The 27,154-nt window shown below is 54.3% G+C and overlaps 1 protein-coding gene and 1 long non-coding RNA gene across 2 annotated transcripts in view; one reads left to right on the plus strand and one right to left on the minus strand.

The window, feature by feature from the left end:
• Positions 1-3,703: 3,703 nt before the first annotated feature.
• On the minus strand, positions 3,704-4,635 carry LOC309677698. Its single transcript, XR_014269707.1, has 2 exons — positions 4,443-4,635; positions 3,704-3,850 (listed from the first exon to the last, which is right to left on the minus strand). It is a non-coding gene; the product is annotated as an uncharacterized lncRNA (long non-coding RNA).
• Positions 4,636-4,766: 131 nt separating this feature from the next.
• PEMT (phosphatidylethanolamine N-methyltransferase) overlaps positions 4,767-27,154 on the plus strand; it is a gene marked incomplete at its 5' end in the record, with an annotated part of 43,101 nt that continues 20,713 nt past the window's right edge. The window contains 2 exons of the mRNA XM_082490554.1: positions 4,767-4,883; positions 7,307-7,414. Coding sequence (XP_082346680.1) covers positions 4,767-4,883; positions 7,307-7,414 — 225 coding nt within the window. The remainder of the gene's footprint in view (positions 4,884-7,306; positions 7,415-27,154) is intronic.

A 27,154-nucleotide genomic window follows, 5' to 3' on the forward strand; every position in this document is an offset into this window, starting at 1 on the left:
GCCAAGAGTTACTGGCAATAACTTCTCGGTGCCCTTCAATGCAGCTGCTCAAGACAGCAGATGGGGACGTGGGTTGTAGCTGTGCCAGACCGGTTGCTCTGCAAGCCTGGTTCAGGATAAGCCGTGCTGATGCAAGTAGCTCCATCTACACCCAAAGTTCCCATTCCCTCCTGGAAATATCTTTTGAGGTACCGGTGTAGTTACTGGGAGCGCAGCGGGAACAGCTTCACCAGGGGTGAGCGTTGCCCACGAGCTGGAGCGGGGCCCTGTACCATCCCCTTCCCTGCATCACGACGCTGCACATAAGCTAGCATGGCAACAACACCCACAGGCGAAAAAGCACGGGAAGGACTGTGAGCCTTCGCCGTGGAAATTTTGGAGGTTTTCCTGGTTATCTGCTTGAGGGGAGCCACACAGGGGACACGGCTTTTACGGAGGTTTCTGCTCCGGGGAATCACGCTATGCTGCTGGTTCGGGGCAGGGATGTGTCATCCCGCTCCTGTGGGTGTTAGGACTTCTTGTTGCTAATGCTTTCTTTCTAAAAAGCATCTCCCGTGGGCAAACCTGCCTGGCAGGACACCCCGACGCCAACACAGGCATCCTCAGCTTTCAACGGCGACAAGCCTCCCACGCCGTGACATGTCCCCTTCGCAGGGGCTGTCATTCGACAACTCCTCTAGGGGCAGATCTCGAGCTCCCGAGCATTTGGCTCCGGTTTCTGGCTCATGCCAATACACAGAAGAGCTGGAAGCAAAGCATCCTCTTCCCAGCCTGGCTTTCAGTTTGGGAGCATCTCAGGATTTTGGAGAACTTAGGTACACGGAGTTGATCTTGGTTGCTCTCTGCATCCTTGGGCATTTAAGGGAATGCAAGGAGCAGTTGGGGCATGGGGAGAAGGAAAGGAGCAGCTGCCTCCCCGGATTTACAGGGATCAGCAGCCGAGCGAGACCCCAGCATTAACCAGGGTGTAACTGGGAGCAGAGTCTGACTCACATACCATATGTTCCCAATCCACCGTGTTCAATCAAGCCTAATAAAATTGATAGGGCAGCATTGAAAATCTCGTGATTAATTCTTTATGATCTGTAATAGGGGAGCTGTGTGCCAATTACTCGAGTAAATCATTCATCAGAATATAAATAGAGCTAACCTCCAGCACAAACACTAGAGGATTTCCACTAGGATTGCAGGTCTGGATTGCAGCATTGCACCGCTGGTGACAACGTGTTATCTGATGGAGGACAGAAGAGTATCTGCAATTTTGCTGCTTCTGCCCAAGGTTTCCGCTCTGTGCTCCAGCGTTATTTGCTTCTCCCCAGGCTTGCAATGCTGTCCTTTACCGTGTGCTTCGATGCTCCGTCCTTGATCCCCCTGACCCGTCAGTCCAAGCCCTCGCAGGTTTGCAAGGATCAAACCCACGGGGGTCAGCTTTATTTCAGGGCGGGTTTGAACATGTGGACCACGACACAGCCCTCAGGGAAGGGGACGCAAAAGATTGGGAAAAAGACCCCAGCCCCATGCTGCGCCCATGGGACCTCTAACAGCAAGGGATGAAGCTGGGGTGGGACGAGGCGGATTGCAAGCTCAGACAGGAGAAACCGAGGTCCCCAGGAGAAAGCAGCCCTTCCTGGTGACCACCAAGGCTTGCTGGGGACAACCATTAAGTCTGGTTCACCTGGTTGGAGCGATGGGTGAGAGGAGGGTTACAGGAGCTGCGGGCAAGCAGGGGAGTTCATGAGCTTGTCCTGCTTTGCAGAGGGTGGCAGCAAATTACCTGCGGAGAGTGGAAGCTGTGGGTGGTTTATATCCCCTTTTTTCCTTTCTCTCAGCAAGGAAACCAATCCTTTGGCCTGGAAGCTTTTTCTTGGGCTTGTAAGGAGAGATGTCCCTCCGTGCTGAAGTTGACCTGGCTGCAGTTTCTCAACCAATGTCCCATTTCTAAGGGAAACCTTCCCGACAGCGCTCCTTGCCCTGGATTTCTATGTGTTGGGAGTCCCCTGGGTCTCCTTCTGTTTGAAATGCTCCGGAGCAAACTGCAGCTCGCCGAGTCGCAGCGTCCGGCTAGCGCGCAGGCAGCGAGCATCCTTCACCGGGCTGACGCACAGGTGCATTGCCGAGCTGCATGCGATGAACATGTCAAATGCATGGAAACCCTTCGGTGCCGCTGCAGCAGACGCCAGCAGAAGCAATGGTGGCTGCACGGTCCCTGTGTGCCGTTAACAGCTGCCCAAAAGCGAGCTGGGTCCCGGTCCTTCCTCCGACAGGGCAGCTCATCGCTGCCGTTACGAATGACTTCGTTTAAGTGCTTTCTGCCCACGCAGGCATTTGCAACTCCGTATTCATCGGTGACCTCTCGGGGCCTTGGTGGGATTTCAAAGGGCGCTGGGGGGGGGGTTCAAGCTGAGAAGGGACTTGGGAAAGCCGAGGGCAATGCCCTCTTCCGTAGCTCGGTGCTCGGAAACGGAGAGCTGGATAAAAGGCATGCCACAGGGAGAAGGGGAGGGATGGGGACACAAAGAAAAATCCAGCCCTGCAGAAAGCCCTCTTTGTCTCCTTCACAGCTGCTGGGATGTTTCCGAGGTGGGATGGAGGCCGGCGCGGAGAGGCCCTGCAAACATCCCCCATCCCTCTTACGTGTAAAATGTTCCCTGGACACAGGATTTGGCAGTGGGAATGGTGGGTTATTCCGGTGTTATTCCCTGCCCCAAACACAGCTGAGCTGGTGGTAAGACACTGGATCCTGCAGCACATGCCTTCACTGGGTGCCCCCTAACATGGGGTGACAGCATGGATGTGTCCGTGACAGCCCAGCTCTGCTGGCCTTGAGCGAAGAGCCAGCGAGACAGCTCACCCCTCTGCACCTCCTCACCATCCATCCCTCCCTCCGTCCCTCAGCCAGACCCATTCCTCCTCCCAGCCCACCGCGGCACCCTTGTCCTTTCCCAGCTGGCAGCACCGGGATGTCCTCCCCTTGCAGCAGGGAGGATGGGTCTGAAGAAGGTTTCTCCCTGCTAATTCCCTCCCCGAGGGCACGTTTCCTCCTCTCAGAACACAGCCATCATTGCTTTCCCCACTGCGTCCCCTTCGCCCTCCCCGCTGCCCCAAGCACCCAGCTGGTGGGACTCGCAAAATAAACATCCTCCCATCTGCTCCCGCGCCCCAGCCTGGGAGATGACAGAGGCGATAATTACACACTCGGTACAGCAAAATTATCCAGCGCGAGGGAGAAGAGGCCGGAAGCAGCTGGAGACCATCCATGGGGAACGCTGCTCCCACCCACGGCGCCTTCGTGCATGCCTCGCCCCAAACTGGCCCGGCGCTGCAATTTTTGTACTGTGAACGCACTCGTTGGGCCCAGGCGGGACGGGGTCCAGCCCTGTGTGAGCACCCCGAGTGCAGGAGCTAACCTGGCAGACGGGGAGGTGGGGATGTGCCGGTGCGGTGAGGGGTTTGGAGGAGCAGACCTAAGGAAAGGCGGTTTCCCGTGGAGCTGAGAGTCACAGCTGGGATACCCTGGGTCTCCTGAAGTGCATCCTCCAAGGATGCCGTTTTACCGGGGAAGGCATTGTGTGAGCTGTCACTCACACACGTTTTTGGTGCGAGCCAGGACACAAGTGCTCAGACATCCCGTCCCTTCCCCACTCCTGCGAGACCTCTGGGAGGGACACGTGCAGCTCATTCACGAGACTTCCTTCAAAACAAACTCCTTTTTGAAGAAAATTTATTTCCACTGAAAGGAGGGTCTGCGAAAGCAGAGACCCTCAGGGGTCTGCGGGGATGGTACTACCCAATGTCCCATGCACAGGCAGGTCCGGGAGCACAGCCCTGAGGTGCGTTAACCAGAAAAATCCTAGAGAGGAGCGAAGAAGAGAAAGAATATTAGTGTGAGTAATAACAGCGATTAAATAAAAATAAATTACACCTGCTGAAGGGGATAGGGCGCAGTGAATCGTCCTTAAAATAGATCCAGACCCTGATGGCTTTACATTTTGCCCTGGAATGAGTAATATTGGGCAATCAACATTTATTTTCCACAGCCGTTCCCGTACCAGAAAGTCACTGGAGCTGCTTCCCTCCCCCTGGCCCTGGTGTGAGCGCTGACCACGGGCAGGGGGACAGGCAGGGGACTGGGACAGGCAGGGGATGGGCAGGGGACTGGGACGGGCAGGGGACAGCGGGGGACGGGCAGTGGGGGCAGGCGGGGGACAGGCAGGGGTCGGCAGGGCCGGGCCTCTGCCCCCGCTGCCACCTCGGCTCCATATGCCCACTCTCCCTTCTGCGGTGTTTCACTCCCACTCCCACGCACGGCCTCGCCATCAGCCCCACACCGGCTGCCCGGTGGGGCGAAGCCCCGTCCCCGGAGGTGAGGGGGGGGGGGGAGTAGGGGCCCTGTCCCGCCCGCTCCGGGGGGGCCGACCCGCGCCGCGGCCCGGTTGCTTCACCGGGCAGGGTCGAAGTCCAGGCTCCGGCAGTACGGGCCGCCCTCCCCACCGCTGCCGCCGCCGCCGCCGCCGCCGCCGGACACACGCTCGCAGCCCGCGACGGAGGCGGCCGGGCCCGCGGCGAGGTCAGTGCTTCCCCGGCTCCGCAGGCCCCGGCCCGGCCGCCAGGCCCTGCTCCCCCCCGCGCCCTGCCGGGGCCCTGCCGGCGGTGGAGGCGGGACTACGCTTCCCGTCAGCGCCACCGCGGGGCTCCACGCTCGGCCGGCACCGGGCGGTGGGGGGAGGCGGGGTGTGTGTGTGGGGGGGCGACCCCGGCCCCCCTCCATGGCGGGGCGGCCCGGGCCGGGAGCGGGGCGGCGGGCGGCGGCGGCGGCGGCGGGCGGGGGCCGGCCGTTCCCGCGGGAGTGCTGCGAAGGGCTGGGCGGCCTGGAGTACGGCCAGGTACCGGCGGGGCCGGGGGGCGGGGGGGCGAGGCGGGGGAGGCGGGCGAGGGGAAGCGCCGGGCTCGCTGCGGCCCCCCCCCCCCCCCCCCGCGCCCCCGGGGAAGGGCCCGGCCTGAGGCGCTGCTGCTCAGCTGTGGGGGGCGGCCCGGGCCGGACCCCCTCCAACAACACTCCCCCCCCCCCCCCCTCCGGCCTCTGCCGGTGCCATCACGGGGCTCAGCGGGGCTGGTTCGCACGGGGGGGTGGCAGTGACCCCCCCTGGGCTGTGGCTGCGGGTGCAGCACGCCCCGGGGATGCTCGGTACCCCCTGCCCACAGTGCACCCGCCATCGTCGCTGGCCTGCTTCCACCCAGGCCACGACGGCACGCTCTGGCCATGTGGCGAGGGCTGTACCGGCACCGCACGGGAGTCCCATGGGTGCTGCCGCCAGTTCCCCTGGGTGCCCGTGCAGCTCTCGCCCGGGTGCCCCTGTGGGTGTCACCCTGGTGTCTGTACAGCTCTTTCCCAGGTGCCCATGCTGCTCTCATCCCAGTGCCAGTGCATCCCTTGCCTTCCCTGATTTGGGGGCTGCGGGCAAGCGGGCAGCGTTTGCCACCGTTATTTATCACCCATCAGGGGAGGAGGGAGCAAAGTTGAATGTTCTGTGCCTGTTAGGTGGCTGTCCCAGCAGCTTGCCAGAGACAGCTCATCCTAATGGGCTCCCCCCTTTTGTCCCTAAAAGCACATACTGGGCACAGGCCAATCTGCCTCCCGCTGGCAGCAGCGAATTTGGTTGTTGAGGAGGAGAAAAGAAGGTGAGTGCAGTGTTAACGATGTTGCCAGCCAGGAGTTAGTAGGTCAAGAAGCTTTTGTTCAGCCCGTGCTTGGCGGTGTGCTCAGCGCCGTACGAAACGGGAGGAAAGAAGCTGTCCTGGTCCCACGGGTTTGCAATTGAAGTGGGACCAGACAGTTCGGCCCCGGTGCTGGCAGCTGTCTGGGTGCCCGGGTTACAGCTTGACAGTACTGGGTTTGGAGGGATGAGGTCTGATGGTAAAGAGCTGCTTGGGGGTGAAGGGAGGGGAGATGAGGCTGTGGAGGGTGGGAATAGGGGGAGACGGGTCATGATCAAGTTCTGGGGCTGTTCCCTTCATTTCTCACCAGCTCTGAGGGCTCGGATGGAGGAGTCTGGGGGAGCTGGGGCCGTTTGAATGCAGCCGTGTCCCCCTGTGAGGATCCCCCCGTTTCCCCAGGGTAGTACGACCTTTGCTGATGCACTTTGCACCGTGAGCAGTTGCGGCTGTGCAAGAGGCACCCCGAGCAGCTGGACGTGCCCCAGGACAGCACGGGAGCTATTCCCAGGGCCTTTGCTCTTGGCTACAAGAGGCGGCAAGTTTAGCAGCCCCTCGCCGTGAATCCCACTGCAGCTCTGGTTCCTTCGAAGAACCTGTGAGGAGCCAGTGGGAATTTCTGTCCTGGATGGGTGAGGTGGAGCCGATGCCTTTTTGAGCCTGTCCTGTCCTAGCATCCGAAGGACTTGCAAACACAGCTGTGTTTGGGAAGCAAAAACCTTCCACGTCTCGATGTTGTCTTGATTTTGATTCCGGTGAGGGAAGGGCTTGGGCTGGGCTATTTTGTCTTTTGTTTTCAAAGTTTTTGGAAAAAAAAGAAAAAGACGCTGGCTGTTTTTCATCCAAATACCACTGCAGGGAGAGGGAGTGGGGAGGGAGAAGCAGCATGGCTTATTGCACATAAAAATGCTGACAATGTCAGGGAGCCATCCTGGGAAAAATATATCTTTCTTAAAAGGAGAAAGGGGGAAAACCAGCAAGCTTCAAGGGGTTGTTGTTGTCGTTAAGTAAGACAGGTCTTTTGCAGCTTCTTACAATGCGGATTCATCCCCCCTCACTGTGGAGGGGGTTTGCATCGCTCTTTCTTTATGGAAAGCAAGTTTGAGGCTGACGCAGTTCATTGCTTGGAGTTTCCACGCAGACCAGCATCCCTGGGACAGTCCACCGTCTCCGGGGACGCCGAGGCGCTGTGAAATGGTGCTCTCTTCCCTGCGGCTTGGAAACACACTTGGGTTGGCAGCTGCCCCGTAGGGCTGGTGCTTGTCCCCACAGCAGCAGTGTCCTCGCAGTGCCCGTGTCCTTCTGGGGGGCGCTGGTGCCAAACGCGGGGGGGGGCTCCCTGAGAGCACAGTGCCCCTGAGGTGCGGGGGGGGAGATGGCTTGGAGGAGCCCCCACCCCTCTTCTTGGCTTTGCAGCCTGACGCAGCACTTTGCAAGCCGAAACAACGTGCTGCCTGGGGCCAATTAAAGATTTGTCCCCTCTTGCAGGGCAGCTGATGGGTTTGGTTTGAGATGAAGTGCCCCGTATTTGGGTGCAACGCCCGATGCCCCCGCGGGAACCTGCACCCCCAGTAACTGGGCTCTCTCTCCCCAGGTGGATGTGATAGCCATGGCACGGCTCTTCGGCTATGTGGACGTGACTGACTCTGGCTTCATTGTGGCTGTCCTCTCCATCGCCTTCAACCCGCTCTTCTGGAATGTGGTAAGAGCTGCCTGTGTGCCTGCTGCCCTGTTATTTTTAGCCTTCCTTTGTCACCTACAGGGGGATCTCCTTTGGGCCACGCTGGAGGAAAGACCTCTGTTGGGGAAGTCTGCGGGGCTGGGTGGGGTGAGCGGTGCTCAGTTATGAGGTGTTAGAAGTGAGTGAGCAGGGAGCTGTGCACAGGAGAGAGCTCCTGTGGCTGGGGGTGGCTGTGACGGGTGTCACAGGGGAGGTGAAGGTGGGAGCCAGCATGGGATGCAGAAGAAATTAGGAGCTGAGCTTGGGTGAGGGGATAGATCAGTCAAACACGTCCTTCAGCCACCTCCAGCCACACTTCCCACCCCAGCAGCCAGGCACTGGTCACCACTGGGACCAAGCACAAATGGCAGTAGCCCCTGGCAGGGGGGCTGCGCTGGATACGTTGCCTGCTGCTTCCCCTTAAAATGTGTTGGCAGCTGGTTGTGTGGATGGCAGGACGCAAAAACAGCGAGCCAAAAGTTAACCTGAAGAAATTCCCCCTCCATCGCGCTGCAAAGCCTGGAAGAGAGCTGCAGAGCTGACTGCAAGCCAGCCCTAGGCAGGGTGCATGGGTGATGCTCGCTGTCTCTGTGGGTGCCATAGGTGCTTTGGGAACTGAGACTGGAAGAGTCTCTGCTGCCCTTTACCTCTGCAGTTTGCTACCTCCCTGCAAGAGCAGCGAGAATCATTGCCGGCCCCGTTTTGGAGCGTTGCAGAGTCAGTGTGCCAAGTGGGGAGCCCAGGCCGGCTGCAGCACAAGGTGACTCCCACCCCGCAGCACTGGGGGGTGAAACCTTCTCCCTGCGAGCGCTCATGGGAATGGGATGACATCTCAGCCAACATTCCCAAAACCACCCGCGAAACTTCCCCGGAGATATTCTCACCCTGGGGAAGTCTCCTTAAAAAGGCTTTATTTTTCCAGAGGGGGAGGACTCGTCTCTTTCTGAGCGTGGGGGCTCTTGAGATTGTCTCACGCTGGGCTTTGGAAAAGCGCGGCTCTCCTGGCTGTGAGTCACTTTGGAAACCTCTGTCGGAGCTCTTTGTTGCAGCCTCCCTAATTTTTCATGCAACTCGTTATTAAAAAGTCTCACGGTGTCTGAAATGTGAACTAGAATATGCCACATTATTTCGACTGCGGAGTCATCATTTAGCATAAAGAATCAATGAACGAGAAGATTCAGGATGTGGTCTCTGGGGGGAGAGACCGGCTCCAGCGAGAAACTGCATAAAAGAAAAAGAAAAAAGTACTTTATTAGTGTCTGCTGCTATGCCTGCGACTCGTGGGACACCAGCAGCTTGGGAAATAGCGTTGCTTTTTGGATCAAGAGTTTGGCTGCTGTTAAAGGACAGGGGAAAGCTGATGTAACAGCAGGAAGTTCACTGCTCTGCGTTGCTGTTGTCCCCTTCCAGTGTCTGAAGAGCATTGCCGTTGGCAGCAGGTGGCACTGCAAGCAAGACGTGCAGGGCCTGCGCCTGGGAGCAGAAGGCATCTCTGCATGGGTTTGCAGTGAGCAACCTGAGCTGGTGTGTTGGTGGAAAGCTCTGGGGAGGTGAGCCTGGCACTAGATGTTTCCCCGGCTGCAGCGGGCCGGGTGGCTCTCGCGGTCTGTGTGCCTCCGTCCATATGCTTGCTCTGCCCAGACCCCCAGCCATCTCCCTGGCGTTTTCAGGCTCTGCCAGTCCCGGCGTGTGGCTCGCACCAGCCACTACTAGAAGGCTTTTGCAGGGGGCTGTGGGACCTTCAGCCCTGAGTAAGGCCCCGCTATCGGGTGCACTTTAGCAGGAGTGGCCCCAGTCATCCCCGGATTTTCCTGACTTGCTTCCTTTACCTCCTCCCCATCCTTTTTTCCCCATGTGATCGGCGTCCCCTGCCTGCACCTAGCCAGCAGCTCTTCTTTCTTTCTCTGTATCCCTGCACAGTCTCCCTTTGTCTTTTGCTATTTGAGTTCCTTCCCAGCAGCTGAGATCGCTTCTGCATCTGAATTACTTTGGGCTCGCGGGAGCTTTAGTGCAAAGGCTGGATTTCTGTGCCGTGCCCAGCACTCTCTGCTCCCTTTGCTTAATAAGGCATGTGGGACCCTGGTCAAAACCCCTCCTGTGCGTGAAATTCCTGATTTGGGTAGAAATCGGGTGGGGATGCATTGATTTAGTTCAGTGTCTTAATTCCCCGTTTCTGCTGAACTCCAGCCAGGTCTGCCTCTTGCAAAATTTGGCGCCGGGTTGTCCTCGCTGTGCAGCGCCTCTGAATAAATATGTGGTGGGGAAAGCCCGGCTCCCTGCGGTACTCGGCCGATGGGGAGGTGCATCTCGAGGCCTCGAGCATAGCGAGGTGTTTGCCCTGGTAAGCACCAGGCGTGTTTCTTCGGGATAAAACCTGCAGGGTTTGGGGACGAAGCACAAACTCTGAAGGCTGTGGAGGAGTGTGGCTCTGGAGAAAACCCTGATGCTTGTCAGGTCGATTTATGTACTTTGGTTAAGAGAGCAATTTAGAAGACCAGAGCCTAAGTGGGGCAATTTGCAGGACTCCAGCCAGGCTGTGCCGATGCTCCCTCCTGTTCTCTGCAGGGGAGAGAAGCTCTCCAAAAAAGGCCTCAGGACTCCTAATTCCCACTGTCTTCCCTGCAGGCATGTGCCGGGGGGTACCATGAACATCCCCCCGGGGTTGCCTGCTGCATTTCCCCACCGAAACCAGGGCTCGCACCCCCTCTTCTGCTTCCCCCCCTCTGTGCCAATTAAAATCTTGCCTGTCCCCAGGTGGCCCCCAGGTTATGTTGTCCATGGCATAGCTTGGATGTGTTTCTGCACTATTCTGTTTTTTTTTCCTTTTTTTTTTTTTTCGTCTCTCCTCCTCACACTGTCTCTGCTTTCCCACCCACCGTGGCTGTTACAAAAGGAGCTGCTGGGAGCCACGATCCCGTGTGAGGCACAGTGCAGGCGAGGCCCTGAAAGGCAGCAGCGGAGCTGTTTTGGGGATGAAGTTGCTTAAAACTCCCCAAGGATGTTCATCACAGCCGGGAGACCTCAGCCACCGTGGGGCTGTTGAGGGGCACCTGGCGAGGAGTAGGCGCGTCGCTGGAGCCGTGCTGTAAAACGTTAATGAGGTCAGAGCGATAGAAACTTCAATAAATCCCATCTGTGTTTAGAAAGCCGCAGAACGGTGGGAGAAACTTCCCATCCCTTGGTAACTAAGGAAGGTATTAAATAACAGCTCCTTGGGGACAAACATTTTCAAGCCAGGAGAGGCAGATAACCTGCATGCGGGAGGCTTTAAAGAGCTCGCTGAGCCTTGGCACACGGGCAGTTTCTAGAAAGCTGCAAGGTTTCTGTCACTGTCTCAATAGCAAACAGGCAAGTGCCATAGCCGTAAGCCAGGTAGTCTGACGTCTGTCATCACGCAAGTGAGTTTCAAGTGGGGAGCGCATCCATCAGCAATCCTTTTCTTGATTTGAGCCTCTTAAAAATTTACGGCTGGCGTCACAGACCGATTTGGAAATGGCACATCTTCTGCTGCCAGCCAAGAGCTTGCTCCTCCCGTCACCTCCGGTGACCCCCTCGAGACACCCGTGTGTCTCGCAGGAATCTGTAGGGCAAAACCTGAAACGTCACAGTCAGGAATGGGCTTAGCGTAATTTAGCTTGATTTTAAAGAAAATAGACCCCATCAGACAAATGTGATTTTATTCTTCAAGGTTGCAGCTCTTCCTGTTCAGGGTAACAAGATCTCTGTTCTAGACTTCTGTCAAGCGTTTAAACTGCATGAGGTTTTGATTAAAGAAGTGGTTGCACAGGGACCTGGGCTGACAACGCCTGGCTCCTGATGGATGTGTATCTCTTGGTTCATTTATTTTTAATTTCCCATCCTTTTCTCCTTCTTTGGAGACTAGAGGAATCTGCCAAGTAGGTAAGAAGTGCTTGTGCCGGCAGGGAGGGGGGAGTTCGCAGGTGCTGGCAGCCCGATTTCACCTACCTCTGACCGCTTCTTGCTAAACTCGGAGGAGGGTGCCTGGCCCAAAACCTCCCCACACTTCTGGGAAGCAGTGGGGAGCTTGGGAGCTGTTGGGAAGCAGCTGGGAGCTCGGGAGCTGTTGGGATGCAGACCTCAGCGAGCCAAACTCCGAGAAACCTTCTGGGGGCAGGAGAAAAACGCCTGATGCTGGGGGATTTCAGCAGCTCTCGCTGTCTGTCTTACAGAAGGGAAAGATTTGAGCGGTGGCTTGATGGCGGTGTGTTAGCACCTCGCTGGGGAAAGGAAATTGCAGGGCATGAAATGGCTGTGAGAGGGCTGGGGCCGGAGCGGCAGGCAGAGCCTCGCGGGGAGTACACCTGGGTTAGTTTACAGGGTTGGGAGATGAACGAGTCAGAGTGATTTCATGGTCTTTTCTGGCCTTCAGATTTTGCAAACCTGCAACAGTTTCGTGGGCTCCCCTGCAAACCTCTGCCTGCCTGCAGCTGTGGGTGAGAGCAGAAAAACAGCCCTCAAACATCTTCTGGAAAGTGCTTTTAGATCCCGTTGTAGAAGCCACGGCACAGCGACGATGATTATCTGCTTATAACAGATGCTAGATCAATAGCGGGGCTTCAAGCTACGCTGCAAGGCAATTGACTGCAGAAAGTGTTTCTTTATTGGGGTAAAGCTGGGCTTGCAACGAGGCTCGGATTCGCTCTTACATCTCCGGTCTTAAAATGTCACCCCCAGCTCTGATGCCTTTCATCCTTTGTGCAGGGAGAGAACGCACATTATTCATAATTGGACTCTCTACCAGGCAGCAATAGCCGGTTTCACTTCCTACAATGCCCGAGCGAGAGCGAGGATTTGCTCTTTTTTTGGTTTTCTCCCCCAAACAGCATTTAGTGGCAATTTTGTTCGGAGAGACTCGGTAACGCTTCCCACTCAGGCGGCGAGGGCTCTGCAGTGATGCTGTAACGCGTGCGGTGAGCGGACGGCATCGATTCTCCGGCTGTCTCGTAACCGAGTGACTTCTGGTCGGGTGTGTAACATTGTGCCTGTTTGGCTCCTAAATTTAGCTTTTCCAGCGTGTCGGCACTGCTGCGAGCCACATAACAGGCACCAAAACTGGGTCGCATCCTCCAGCCTGCTGGCTGGAGTGACACAATTAGGAGCGCTGTCACCTTGAGGGAGAGCCGCATCCTTCATCCCAGCACCGCTTCCCTGCAGCCTCCCACCTAGGGGTGCTGGTGTCTTCATCTCAGTCCTCTTTAAGAAGCTGTGCAATATCTTTTTACGATGTCCTTGCAGGCTGAGCTGCCTGCGGCAGTGTGGATCATGGAGCCCAGCCTGGCCGGGCAGCTGTGAGCTGAGGTGCTTCATCTGTGTGTCGAGCCCGACAGGGTCTCAGCCCTCAGAGCTCCAGGCGAGGCAGTGGCAATCATTCGAGCTGCTGCCCAGCCACCGTGCACAGGTACCTCCAAGGCAGGGCGTGCTTGGGCAGCTGAGCTGTTTCTGTGCCCATTCCTAGCGTGAATTTGGGATCCAGCTGGTGTGCAACGTGCCTACTCAGCGTTTCTCTAAACCAAGGTCAGAATCTGTCTCTCACCTCACAGTCCCCTATGGATCATGGCCAAGCTGACCCGAAAAGCAACCTCCTATTTTTAGCTTCTGCAGAATGCTTCTTTAGGAACCCAGGGTGCTTGTTGTATATACTGGGCTTTTCTTGTTTAGTGTTTTAAAAATAAACTGCGGGCCACTGGCAGCCCTGCTGGAATAAGTCAGCACACACACAAAAGATGAAAAAAAACATATTTAAGCCAAGAGTCTTGTTTCCATATGCATCAGAAGTTTATCTGTAGACCCTAGAAGTTGGGAGAGGCCCTTTCCTCTCTGTTCCACTCCATCCCTATCCTGCCATTCCACTGCTAAACACTTTCTTCTGCTGATGAGGTGTTGCCCAAAGATGTTAGTCTATGAAACAGCAAGTCTATGACCAACTGCTTCCCACGGGACAAGGCAAAAAGTGCAGCTGGAGGCAAAAAAGAAAGTAGTACGATGTACCCAGACCGGGAGGCATGGAAGACGGCAGGTTTTCCCGTGTGGCTCTGGGCTTTGGCAGAGTTTGTGCATAGCCCTGGCACAGGGAGCTCCTGAAGAAACCCATTGCCTCCCCTGGAACATTGGCTGTCTGGGGGCCGGACAGGGGCTTCCCGGGTTGCATGCCTGCCTCAATTGCAGATGTGAGCTGGGTGTTTTCTGGCTGTGCTGTGGCGCAGACCATTTAGCAGAAGCCTGCCCAGTTCCCAGAAGGATGGGATCTCCCAAAATAGGCTGTATTGACGAAGAAAGGCAGACACACGCAGTCTGCTGGGTGCTCTTGGGAGGTTATTTCCGTAAGACCCGCTGCCCGGCTTCCATCATGATGCAATTGCATCTCTTATGTGCCTGGAGACTCGTAATGGAGAGGGAGGCATTGGGGTTTCATGGTGGGGGTGCTGGATCTGGCTTGCGGCAGGCTGGTGGCACTCAGGGTTGGTACCCCAAAGAAGATGCTTCCTCGTTTTCTCTGTTTTCGTCCCCCTCGATGAACTCCGAGGGGACACTTATCTCCAGTTGCTCACATAGCAGTAACAAATGGGTAGTAAAGCAGGTTAGTAAATCAGTAAAGCAAAAACCTCCTTCTCTTTTCCACCTATATTGTGTCCCCAATGACGTGAGTAGCTGGAAATGGCACTTGGCAGGAGCATCCCACATCCCTGCTCCCTTGAGTGCAAAACCAGGTAGTTCAGCAGCCCCATCACAGCAGCGCTTGGTGGGCACTGGTTCTTGGTAAATATTAGGAGCCTCATCTCAGTTAAGGCAAACAAGTATCTGCACTGTCCCCAGGGCTGCCTGCCTGCGTCAGCTCCCTTACGTGCCCCCTGTCTATGGCACCCTGACAAAGCTTTGAAACCCCTGTACCCCGGCCCGGGGAGAAATAGTCGATTTTTGGAAGCTGGTGCTGATGTGTTACGTTGATGGAGGACATGAGCTATGGACATAGAACATGCCTGGGTTTGGTTGATAGGCCGCAGAGGGACGGGGGCAGCCGTGCCCCGGCTGTTCAAAGCAAATCAAGGGGCTTTGATTTCAGAGGGTGGCCCCGACCCAGGGGAAGGGCTGTGGAGTGGGATGAAATAGCCCAACCCAGCGAGCCGCTGCCTGCTTCTCCTTTTCTCTGCCAAGCCATCCGAACCTCCGTGCTTCCTCACATGCAGGGAAGGAGGGGCAACTCTCTAAGAAAATTATGAATTTGGTTCCCAGAAAAGCTGGAAGACCCAGGCACCTGCGTATGGCTTCATCAAACTCCCCCAATCTCCCAGCAAATTTTGGGGTCAGGGAGAGGAAGGCTGGCAGGAGCTCTTGGTTTTCCCATGTGTCATTGAAATCGTGAACCTCTGCAGTGCATTACCTATTTGTCTGGATTTGGCACTATCTTGCTTCTTTTTTTGCCTTGCAAACCCTTTTTTGTTCCCTCCTTTTACTCCTCCACACCAGGGATGATGCAGACGTGGGCTTGTTCTGCAGGTCGGGACGTGCGAACTGCTGCTTTATCTGGCTGAAGGGTTTTCACTCGCTCTCTGTGTAGGCACAATCATTTTTGGTGTGATCCTTTTTGTGCTTTTGGGAAGAAAAAGCAGGCTGTGAGCAGCTCACACCCCTGAAGTGGGTGAAATGGAGATGGGTTTTAGCAATTTTCTCTGCCTTCGGCTGTTGCGGGAAGCCTGACCGTCAGGGCTTATAGAACACCTTCATCGCCTCCTTTGTGCGGTAGGAGGTTTGCTCATTATCTGGTTTGTGCTTTGCTTATAAAAGAAGCTGTAATTGTAACAGCTCCTTGCCATAACAGCACAAAGACATTTTCAGGGAAGGAAAATGTACGTGCAGCTTTTATGATCCTTTATAGTACTCCTTCTGCCTACTCTTCTCGCCTCCTGCCCTTTCTCCAACATCAGCTCTGTGCCTGCCTGGGGCTCAGTGTAACCGCCTCTGGCTCGAGCCTCTCCTTTGCTATAGAAATGCCCCTTTTAGAAATAAAAAGTTGAGCATCCTCCTCATCAGTCTTGTTGGGTGAAGAGAAGAGGAACCCCGAATCGCCCCACGTAGTTGGATGTTCCTATTCCCTCAGAGCTGTGTTTTCTGCGGTGAGTCCGACAGCAGATGTTCAGTCTGCAAAATCCCGGGGAAGATTTTGAACTGGGAAAAGAAACCCCCTCCGTCCATCTGTGACTACAGTGTACGCCCAGTAACAGGACTGCAGTAGCACCAAATCAGATCACCTTGGGGCACACATGGCCGTTCCTATTAAAAACTGAATGACCTCAGACGAGATACAATATTTTTAACTACGAAGCATTCCTATTAAGTGCCCTTTCCTGTTTATTTTTACCAGGACATTGTTTCAATGACTGCAGAGTTACTCATTTGATTCCCAAGGCTGGAGAGCAGCAATGAATTAGTTTCATTTTGAGACTTTGGCGTGCAATCATTTTCCAGAGACTGGTGTACTTGGAAGCCAAAGCGAGTGTGTTGCTCAACTGAGGAACATTACTTTCCTGCCTGCACCGTCAGGCTTTGGTCCTTGGTGTGGATGCGTGGGGTTCCTTAGCTGCAAGGACTGGCCTCCCCCATCCACCTCCGTGCAGGGCTCCGGTACAAAGGCATGGAGCGAAAGACTGCAAGAGGGTTTGAGCACTGCATGCAGGGCTCGTACGTGCATCTCAGCATTAGGCTTTAAGGCTGCAGAAGGGGGAAGGAGCTCTGCTGGGGTGCAGATCACTGGGTCTGGGGATGATTCACTATTCGCTCAGCTTTTGGGTTATGTTTCTCCCATTTAGCAAATACCATAGGGGACATGGTTACACCCATCAACACCCACAGGAGCCCCAGTGATAACACCAGTGAGCCCGAGGGTTTTGATGGTTGTGTTTAACCCTTCAGATTGTTATTACTTGTTGTGCCGCGCGGTTTGAACATCTCATCCCCGAGGAGAGGGGAACAGAGCGCGCGGCTGCCCGTGTTACATAAAGATCAAACTGTCCCTCTCTATTGTTGGCCGCTGGGATGACAGCAGCATCGCAAACATGTGTGTCCTCAGTGCCGTGGGAAATGTTCCCAGGGGAGGCTTAACACGGAGCGTGGAACGTGATATGTCGAGTAGCGAGAGGATGGGAGGCCCTCCAGCCAAGATCCCGGCCGGTGCAACCAGTACCTCTTTTCCAATGAACTCTCACTACTCTGCGAAGGGATATTAGGTTTCTCTTGCATTTTGTGCTCTGCAAGGCGTATTTATTTTTTTTCTCCCCCTTTCCCTGTCCCCCCTCCCATCACAGCCCCTGGGGGAGCGATGAGCGAGTACATGCTGTCCAAAGGACGGGTATGTTGGGAGTCCTTATTAGCAGACTTATTCCAGAGAATTAAACCCTAATTTCACAAAAGGGCAGTGAGAGAGTGGCTGCAGCTCTGGGAGAAGCCGAGCCGGCTTTGTGTGTTGTTTGCAAATGGCACAAGAAGTCCTGGTCCAAGACTGCTGGTCCTGGTCATTGGGGTATTACGACCAAAAGAATAATTGTTGTGTTTCTTTACTATTTAAAACAAAAATTACAAAGCAGTTTACGAGAAAACCAGTCGTGTCTCCTCTACCGTGCTCTCACTTGTACCTCCACTTGCTTTGTTTTCGGTTTTAGGCAGGGTTTTAAAATGTTCCTGATCATCTTCCACTTCACCTTCTGACAACCCCACTGCAAAATGTGCCTCTGCGACACCCGTCATTGTTTCTCCCTGAATTAATTGTTGTGTGTAATTGCGACCTGCTGCAGGACGCTGTCTTGCTCTATTAAAAAGAGAGATGCTAATGAAGAACATTGGGTACCATATTATGGGAGAGCAAGGCTCGACTCACTGGGACGTGTACTTGGCGTACTGTTATTGCCAGCCCGGGCAGAAATGGTGTTTCTGTCTCTCGTCAGTCACTGGCTAATGATTGTAATTTTTACTTGCTGAGAAACTCTGGATATAATGGACTTCATTAACGGATACATGAGATGCTACCAGACCTGCATTAGGGGGAGAGAGGAAGAAAACAACCCCTGCGTGGAGGCAATTTTATTATTTATTTGTAGCAATAGGAGCGATCCAGAATTAGTGTTGGATTCAGCGGTGTGGCTAATGAGCTGGGCTGAGCTGGAATCCAAGCAAACCTATTAACGAGAGCAAATGGCAAAGATGATGCCTGGGTCTGAAAACCCTCACATCAAACAAGATCCCAGGCAGGGCTGGGATGGCTCGGCTGCTTTTTCTTCCTCCGCGTGGGGCTGTGCGGTTGTGTGCTGATGTGTTTTGCGTCTTGGGAGGTTTCTGCTGGCTCATCATCTCCAGCCTTTCTCCATCCCCTTCTCTCCTGCCAGCTCCTTCTTACCCTTGTATGTTGGGTGAGATGGAGCTTCTGATTTAATCTTTAAGACAGCAGAGCCAAAATATTTCCACTCCCATGGGCCACGTCTGCTTGAAGAATTGCCCAACTTGAAATACTGCAGCATCATCCAGCCCCAGTTTTTGGTTGCGGGCAGTGGCACGTCTACAGGTCCAGCTGGTTGGGAACATGGTGGCAGAGCTGGGTGCTCACACAGCCCCTGCTACCCAAGCACGTATCAGAGCTGCAGCTAAATACAGGTCATATGGGAGAGCAACAAAGCACTTGATTTAGCTGACATCTCCGGTATGGCTTTATACGGTCTCTTTGCAATGAATCTGAGGCTGCAAGAAATGTCAGAGGCGTTAGGTGACCTCAATCTCCTTTTACCTGGAGCTGGTGAAGACTTGTCTCAGTTCAGTAAGAGGATATTTCTTACAACGGATGCACTTACTGAAGACTGTCCGTTTTTATTCCAGCTAAAATGACTGGTTTTTAATCAGGCTGACTTTATTTGCAACGGTGATAGCGATTTGAACCAGAGGTTTGCAGCCGTGGTTGCAAAGCTTTGAAGAGCAGGCTGGATGCTCTGTGACGAAGACAGAGAGCTTTGTCCCCACATTTAAAACCAAATCCAAGGCATTGAAGTCTGCAGCAAATTCAGAGGGACTTGACCTCAGAACTGTGGATCCGCTGGGATCCAGGGCCTGATTTGGAAATAACGCAACAGAACGGAGGGGCGAAAATAGAAGGGAAGTCTTACAAAAAAAGGAGAGGCGTTTGTCTTGTAACGTAGCATTTGTACTGAGCGCTTGCTGGCAGTGTGGTGCAGCAAAGAGCTTGTCTGCCTAAATCGATGCCAGTTCAAACATCGTCAGTGCTATTGTTGGATCGCTTTGTTTGAAAGTGGGTCTTTTGGGTAGACAGCCTGTTTCGGTGAAGTGCCTGCGTGTGTAACACTTCAGGCACTTTCCTCAGTTTTGCTTTTTTTAGTGGTGCGTGAGTATGAGCAACAGGGAAAAAAAATAAAGCAAATATAGGATGTGAGATGGGCAGAATAGGCTCGCTCACTCGAGAGACCGACACACACCTTTGGTTTGGGAAGGTGCCTGTTGTGGACTGCCTGAGCAAAATCAGACCTGTTTCGCTCAGAGAAAATGCTCCGAGCTTCAGAAAAATGTGTGAAAATACGAGGTTTGTGGTTTTCTGGATGGGAACTGTGTGCAGTGGGAAGCTGAGTGTGGGCCAAGTCATCTGGGCATGGAAGATGAGGAAAAAAAATCCAGCAAAACACCGGGCAAAATGCTTCCCTGTCCTGTACACGAGATGCTCATCTGGCAGCACTTGCCTTCCCTCCGGGCTCCAGCGGAGCTCCAAATACTTGTGCAGGGGCAGCGTCTGCCTTTCCCTAATCTTGGTTGTATTACTGGATTAGAGGAGCTGGCTGCTGCCCATTCCCCCACGCAGCCCATGTCCCTCCTGGTGCTTGGCTGTCCCCTCTGCGTCCCAGTCTGGGACTGGAAAGGTCCTTCTCCATGCCGTGCTGTGCTCTGGAGATATCATTATTTCGCAAATACTTTTTCCATGGGTTTTGTTGGCCGGGAAAGTCAGTTCGGGCCGTGCAGGCTGATTCTCTGTGGCTGCAGCGCATCGCCCTTCCCCTGCTCAGTCTCGGGGAGCTGCTCGTAAGGGTTCCCAATGCCCACTCTCAAAATTAATTAACACAGCTCGTTCTGGATTACTCAAAATCACCTGCCTTCAGCTTCCAGCTCTTCAGACATAAATCATGAGCTTCTTGCCTTGAGGAGAAACTGTTCAGATTTTGTGTTGGAAATTGCTAGCAAATACAGCCCATATTCCGTGTCATTTTTGTTTTTATTGAATAGGAGAGGATGTGGCTCATGGAACATCGACGGACCTGGGCTGCCTTGGCGTACGTTAAGCAGGGGCTTGTTTTTATTGCAACCAGCTAATGAGATGGTACTTTGACAAATCACATAAACACTATTAGAGAAATGAAATTTATTATCTAGCTGTTTATCATGAGTGGATTCAAGGTAAAGACTCGTGTGGAGGTAATCTCAAGGGATGGCTTTGAGGTAAAGCGTACCTAGTCCTTATGAAACCCTTATCTGTTTACCTGCCGGCTTGTTTTGTTTCCCCAACTCAAGGCTGTTAGCTGAGGTGACCTGTGCCATTTCAGTCCAATTACTTTCACTGGGGACGGGTGTGAGGGGGGATTATTTTTTAGGCTAAACTCGTACATGGTGGAGGCAGGCTGGGCTTCTTTAACAGGCGTCTTTCCACTTCTAAAGAAGTGGAGTCACTTTACTCTTCTCCCTGTGTCGAAGTGCTCAGACTGGCCCCGTTGAACCCCTTGGCGGCAGCGTTTCTCAGGAAAGAGTCACTAGAAGAAGCACTCCAGCTTGCGTTTTGTCCTCTTAACTCAGTGGTTTGGGTGATGGGCATTGCAGGCAGCGAGGATTTGTCACACCGGCTCGTCTCAGCGCTGCAGCTCCACAACCAGCCCCTTGGTTTTGGAGAGGAGCCTGCCCTGCTTTCCGCTTGGAGGTGGTTCTCTTCTTCATCCTCTTGGATGTTCTCATATTTTTTGCAGCCTTTTGTGCTTTCCAAGCCTCTGGTTCCACTGTGAGAGCCTGCAAACGTGTGTTTTTTCCCTCTGTGGAACTCTCTGTCACCTGGGTGTACAGCCCTGTGGTTCCAGCTGGCTGTTCCACACTGCACTATCTCTGCGTAACCAGTCTACATACCCAAACCCTGTCTCTCCGAAACCCCGCTGCTGTTTCTTTTGGCTACAGTAAACAACAACTCCCCCTTCTCCTCCTATCCAGAGTCTGTGAAAGGCAATGGAAAAGTCTTCTTTGAGTCAAATCGACGCCTTCCTTTCCAAACCGAAAGCCTTTGGCAGACACGGATGAGCTAAGCTGTCCTGCTCAGCTGCAGCTTGCTGACAGCTGTTACTGCCGTCGTACTGGTGGGGAAATGGGAACAGGGAAAAACTAACTGGTGTAGCCTTCTGGGAAGACCTTTTGTGGCTGAGCCAGCCCGTCCCCATCTCCTGGGACACGTGTCAGGTCTCTGATCATCAGGTTGGGGTGCCCAGAGCTTCCAGGCTCCGATGGGGAGTCGCTGCCCTGCTCCAGCCCCAGTGCATGGGCTGTCACCCGTTGTCCCCAGTGCCCATTGCTGAAAGCAGTCCCTCTCTAGGTGAATCTTTTCTGGCCGCATTACCATAAAAAAAGACCTTTACAACTGCATGGGCAAAGTCTCCAGCCTGTGTTGTCTTACAGCTCACATGAAACCATTAAGACAGCGCCTGTCTCTTCTAATATCCCTTCAGTGTTTTAATTGCATTAACTGGAAGATGTTGCTCCAGTACTTAGTGGGGGAACTTTGCAGGGCTTTAATAATGTGCTAAAAAGCTTTCGGGCTCCATTACCATCTTATGGCTCCCTGTAATTGAGTGCCTGCAAGTTGAGAAGCCTTCAGAGAAATAACTTGGTCTCTAGATCGAGTAGTCCAGAGCTGCCGTGGCTTTCTCCAGTGCAGGCAGGAGGCAGTTAAACATAGCTGAGCCTGTCGGGGTGCTGGCAGGAGCTGGCAGCCTGTGACCAGCTCCCCTGGGGTGCTGTGCTGGCAGGAGGGACATTAGGTGGTCCCACAGTTGCTCCGAGTGCCAACGTCTCCGAGTGCCTCTATAAAGTGTCCGTTCAGGCACGGCTCAGCTGGCTTTCCCCAGGCAGCTCTGTGAAACCGGCTCTTTCCGTGGTTTAGTGCTTGCCCTGTGGCACCCACTCCCAGCCAGCCCTGGAGCCGGTGCCCACCTCGGCTGCGCCCTGCGGATGGGTCCTGTGCCACGGGCTGCACCGGGAGGGACAGGGGTGAGCAGCAAGGGAGCCCGAGCAGTGCTGCGGTGGGTCGGAGGGGCTGCAGCAGGCAGGGCTGGGTGGGATGAGGGCTTGGGGAAGGCTGGGAGACAGCTCGGATGGGCAGAGGTGGCGGGCGATGTTCTCACCCTGCCAAAGGGATGACAAGTGATGGCACATGGGATTCAGGCTGCTGGATGATCAGCCGGCCCCTGTGGTGGAACGCAGCTGAGAACTGGTGGCTCGTAGCATATAAGAGATGGTGGATGCACAAGGGACTGGCCAGCTAAAGGCTGGAAGAGGGAAGATATCCGTTGTCTGCCTCGTGTTGGGAATCACAATGGATGTACATGTACTGAGTGGCGATGGGAAGGTGATGGGCACCAAGGCGGGTCCAAGGGAGTCACCACAGCCCAACGCACCGCTGCTCGGCCACCGAGCCCTGGCCACAGGCTAAACCTTGAGGGTTTTGGGCACCTTCCCGGAGCCACGTGCCCACCCAGGGCTGGCCCAGTGCTCAGTGGTAGCGCAGGGAAGGCAGTTCTGCCGACGGGCGCTTCGTATCGCCACCACTGCTGCACGGGGAACGTGACTGCGGGGAGGTGACGGCTAATTGCTGCAGCGAGTCAAGGACTGTTTAAGCAGCTAATTAATTCCTCCTAATCAGCCCTTGATCTGTTGAAAACTGCATGGCATTATCTCCTCTGCTGCAACACCTTGATAATTCCTGTCTGAATGGCCTTCACGGAGAACATATTTAAATAAACTCAATAGAGATTTCAGACAGATAGCAACTATAATTACCAGCTTGTACAAATTAAACCGTGGTTTGTTCTGTTCTTTTTCTCCTGCCTTCGCTGCCCAGAGCTCCTGCTAATCATGTTCTTGCTGCCAGTGGCACGCCGGTCCCCGGGGCGTTTTCTGCACATGCCTTCGGAAAGCCTGTGCCAAGGGCGGGTGCTCGGTGGGCCGGTGTTCGGGATGAGGCTGCACATGGGCACGTGCCTGTCTCGGTCCGTGCTGTTCCTGTGCCGGGGAGCCCAGCACTGTGTCCGTGTTGTGCCAGTGCGCTGCAGGAACTGCCCCCGCGCACCCCTCAGGGCTGCCGTGCACCGTCCCCCCAAGGACCAGCCCTGCAGTTTTCCCTCCTGTCTCTCCTGAGGTTTGCAATCTCCTAGAAAAGCAGAGTTTTTCTCACCTAGGAGTGGCACAAGCACTCGGACATTTGCCTTGAGTGGCCGCAGGAGCCCAGGCTGGAGCTTTCAGCCTGGCCATGGTGTTCAACTGGCACCGTTGGCGCTTCCCTACCGGCACGGGGGCAATAAACCATCCACACCAAGTGCTGCCGACTGCAGAGGGGCTCGAGTGCGGTTCGTCAGGAGGGATAAGGTCAGGCCACATTCATTTCCTCTGCGGTCCCTCGGGACACCCAGAAAGGCCGTCTCCTCTGGCGTTCGGCAAAGGTCAGCCAGCCCCGGCCCTTGCAGGTGGGTGGTGGACGTGCATTTACTTTGCAGCCTGCTCTGCGTTGGCTCTGCTTCCCTGCTGGCTCCTGGGAGCACCACAGTCACAGTTTGGGTACTCAGGTGTATCTTTTTCCTCCCTGTCTTTTAGATAAACATAGTAGCTGCAAGAGGGGTTGTTTTCCAGCATCCAAGTGATCACGGAGAGCACAGAATGTCGTTACGCTTTAATGAGGGATTCCAGGGAATCAGAAAGAAAAAATGGATTTTTCATATAGGGTAACAGATCGGTGTCTCTGGTCCCCGTAGGTGAAATAAGGGTAACGTCAGGTTTCCTGCCATTCCACTGGGGTACGAGCTAGCCAGGGCACATCTCCTGCGATGGGAGATGCTCACATGGAACCACTTAAGTCCAGAGTTGGGGTTTCTCCTGCCCCAGCGCCGGCAGGAAGATGCACTCCTACAGCTGGCCTAGGAGAGGCTGGACTGAAGGAGAGAGTTGAAAAAATTTGCTCAGGTCAGTTCTGTCTTTAGTTTTTTTTTGAGTTAGGGCTGAATCATCCGTGCATCCAGGGCTCACCCTACCCACACACATCCTCTTGGGACCAGTGTGCAGACATGCCCCGAAGAGCTGATCATTCTTCCTCTGGGCTTTTCGTGGAATTTCTGAGTTTCGGGTCTCTCGGTGGGTCACTTCCTAGAGCCCACATGATGGGGCAAAATCCTTCGTGCTAGCAAATACTGCAAGACAGGGATGGGGAAGGCAGCGTATCCTATCCACTGTCATCTTTTCTCCAGTGTGGTCTGGGGCACTGAATATTTTTATGCCAACGGTTTGCCCAGGGCAAGAGCATCCCCAGAAGTGGGCAGTGCGTCTCCCCAGGTAGGCGATGGATGGGTCTGGGATTTTCCAGGACATGGGCACAGCCCTGCCACCCTGCTCCTTGGAGAGCTGGGAAGCAGCCGCTCACCTCAACCCTTCAGTGCCTTAGTTTCCCTTGGGTTTTAGGGTGCTGCTAACCCACCCTAGCCACCCTGGCATGCAGCAAGGCTAAATTTGCTAGCACCCGCGGAGTCTTCTTCAGATACTGTGGCGATGGGGCGATGTGAGGACATAGACCAGCTGATTAGCATCGAGATGCAAAACGTCCCTTCGACCTGAGCCTTTGGGCTATCTGGTTTCGTTCCCCATCTCTGGGGCGAGCCAGATATAGAAATGGAGTCATGCGAAACAGAACAAAGTCTCTATTTCAGAGCTGGGCTTGAGCAAATTAAAATGTAGCGTGTTCAAAAGCCAGCTTCCCTGGATGGCAGACAAAAATAATCAATTTCCTTGAAACAAATACTAAATATTAATGAGAAGCAATGGTCTGCCATGCACACAGAGCTGTAAAGAGCATTTCCCGTTGATCAGCTGCGAAGGCAGGTTGGTGAGACGAAATTGCTTTTCGAATGGATATTTGTGGCCCTTCTCGAGGTGGCTCGGGAAGGTTTGCCTGCCCAAAAAAAGAAAAGAAAACTCAGAGCGTTTCCATTTTGCATCAGGGCAGCCACTGGGGATACACGCCGGTGCTTTCATTTTTGTTTACACACTTGCCCAAGCGGTTGGGGAGATGGTTCAGTTCAGTTACGTAGAAATCAGCCCCGAATTTACGTCGAGAAGGAAGCAATTCCCTGGGAACATCAGCCGGCTGCGCCTGCCCCAGACAAGCGCCGAAACGGCCTGCCAAAGGCAGAACATGGGACCCAAGAGCACTCCCTGGCTTTGCAGCCACATCCGCTCGTTGATTTATTTCAATAACGAGCATTGGGGGAAACATTAAAAAAATTACTTACAGCCCTCACCAAGTATCCTAAAGTGAAAGCAGAGGGCTGGGAGCTTTGGAAAAGGAGTCTTGAATTTTTCTATTGCATTGACCCTTGGGTAAGTCAGGAAACTTTGCATTAACTCCATTTCGAAACTCAGAGGTTGGAAGAATATTAAAAATGCTCCCTTTCCTCCCCCACCAGGATGCACAGCCGTGCTGTGGGGCTCTCCCCCCGGTGCCCACGGTGCTGGCATTGACTGGGAAAGCAAATGGACACCGGGAATAGCCACAGCCCTCCCGGGGAGGCTGTGGGTCTCAGCCCAGCCGTGTCCCACACACGGCCGTGGAGGATGCTGAGAGCATTTTGCATCCGTCACGCAGTAAATAATAACATGTCGGCTCACAATTTTATAAAACCATTAAGCCAGCTGCATAGCCATAGGTCAAACGAGAGCTAATATTAGCTAGAAATGACTAAAATTAGCAAATTAGAACCGAGCCAGAACTAATTAGTTGTTCAAGGAATAGAACCAGAACCGGAACAAATTAATTGTTACTGAAATATCGCCGCGGGGCCTGGCGGGAGCCGCCGCTTCCAGCCCCACGCAGGCTCCCGCTCCGCTTTGCTCGGGATGACTCCCGCGCGGGCTCGGAAAGGAGCCCGGGGTCCCATCTGAAGGCTGCGACAGCTAAATAAAAGTTGGCGTCTCGGTCCCAGCTGGGGAGTCGTGACGCAGCATGAGCTGGGCTGTGCTGGGAGCGATCCCAACGCAGCCGAGCCAGCTGTTGCCCCGAAGGGCTCAGAAACAGGTCCCCTCGCCCAACCGCGCTCCGTCGCTGCCCAGATGTGCCCTTCTAAAGGTGAGGCTAATTATGAGGCCGTCTGGAAGGCTCTCAGCGGCTCTCCCCTCTGATCCCGGCAGCGCTGCCTTCTCTTTCAGCATCCGCTGTGCCGCCGGCTGAGATGCTTTGCGAAGCTCTCAAAGCGAGCCAGGAGCCGCCATCCGTGCAGGCGCCGCCAGAATAATTTCCAGGGAATTAGGAAGTTGGTACAGATAACTGGCACGTGGCTGCATTTTTCCATCTGTGACTCAGTCACCTGTATGGTCACTTCTTTTTACTTTCCAAAGGTGGTAATTCACCCTATATTTCTTTCTCTCGCAGCACTCAAACAGCAGCTCCTGTTTTAGCAGCAGCATGACGCACGGTGTTTTAAATTCAATTTAGAATACAAACTATTTATACCAGCCAGAAAAAGGCAGTGAAGCAGCTCGCTCTGTCATGAGTGGATTTGTAATTTCAGAGCAATCATTGCATAACTAATTGAATCAGCTCTCAGCATGTGAAATCAGTGCCCTGCTTATCGGAGGTTTTCATCATTCTCCCCTCCTGAAGCCAGCGGTCCCCCTCCAGCAGCACTTTATGCTTCTGCATCAGCCTGGGAAGAAAGCGGGACCTGCAAAGCCGCCTTTCTCTGCTTAAATAGAGCCAATAAATTACCAAATAGGTTCAGAGTAGATGAATAGCTGGGTTGCAGGTGCCCCCCAAAAGCTGCCCAGGCTCCATGCGAGGGAGTGAAGTGCGTTTGAAGCTAATGAAGTGCCAGCCGTGTCTGAGAAGCAAATTGGTGCCGAGATGTTCTGCTGACTCCCACCTCCCGCTTCATTGCCCAGGTGTGCTCTGCCTGGCTTGTATTTAGGGTCTGATTCAAACGCCGGGCTTGGCGCCTGAAAATGGAGCCTAAAAGAGGCGATAAATACAGCAGCAGCTTCCTGAGGGATGTGGGAAAGGCAGAAATGAATAGCTGTAAGGATTTTCGTCAGCTTGGGAATGAGGGTTCTGGATTTGGTGACTTGGGTGGATGCAGTGCTGCAGATTTTGGGAGCAGCTCCAGCCATCTGCGTGCAGCAGCCTCCCGGGCTGAGAGGGCACCTCCTGAGCTGCGAGGCGGTTTGGGCAGGGGGGCCCCGGCAGCTTCTGCGGAACACAGAGCTTAAAATTGCAGCCAGAGAAAAGCGTGCTGTAAAGGATGCTAATGCCTCCCCGGAGGCGCTGCCTGCATACACGTAAGTCCCGGGCTGTCACTGATGTGCTGTATGGGTTGTGTTGAGACAGCCGTGCGGAGATGGGTGAGGAGTGCAGGTGAGCCCTTAATGGCTACAATT

Source organism: Vanellus vanellus (assembly GCF_965231255.1).
Source record: "Vanellus vanellus genome assembly, chromosome: 14".
Classification (NCBI taxonomy): Eukaryota; Metazoa; Chordata; class Aves; order Charadriiformes; family Charadriidae; genus Vanellus; species Vanellus vanellus.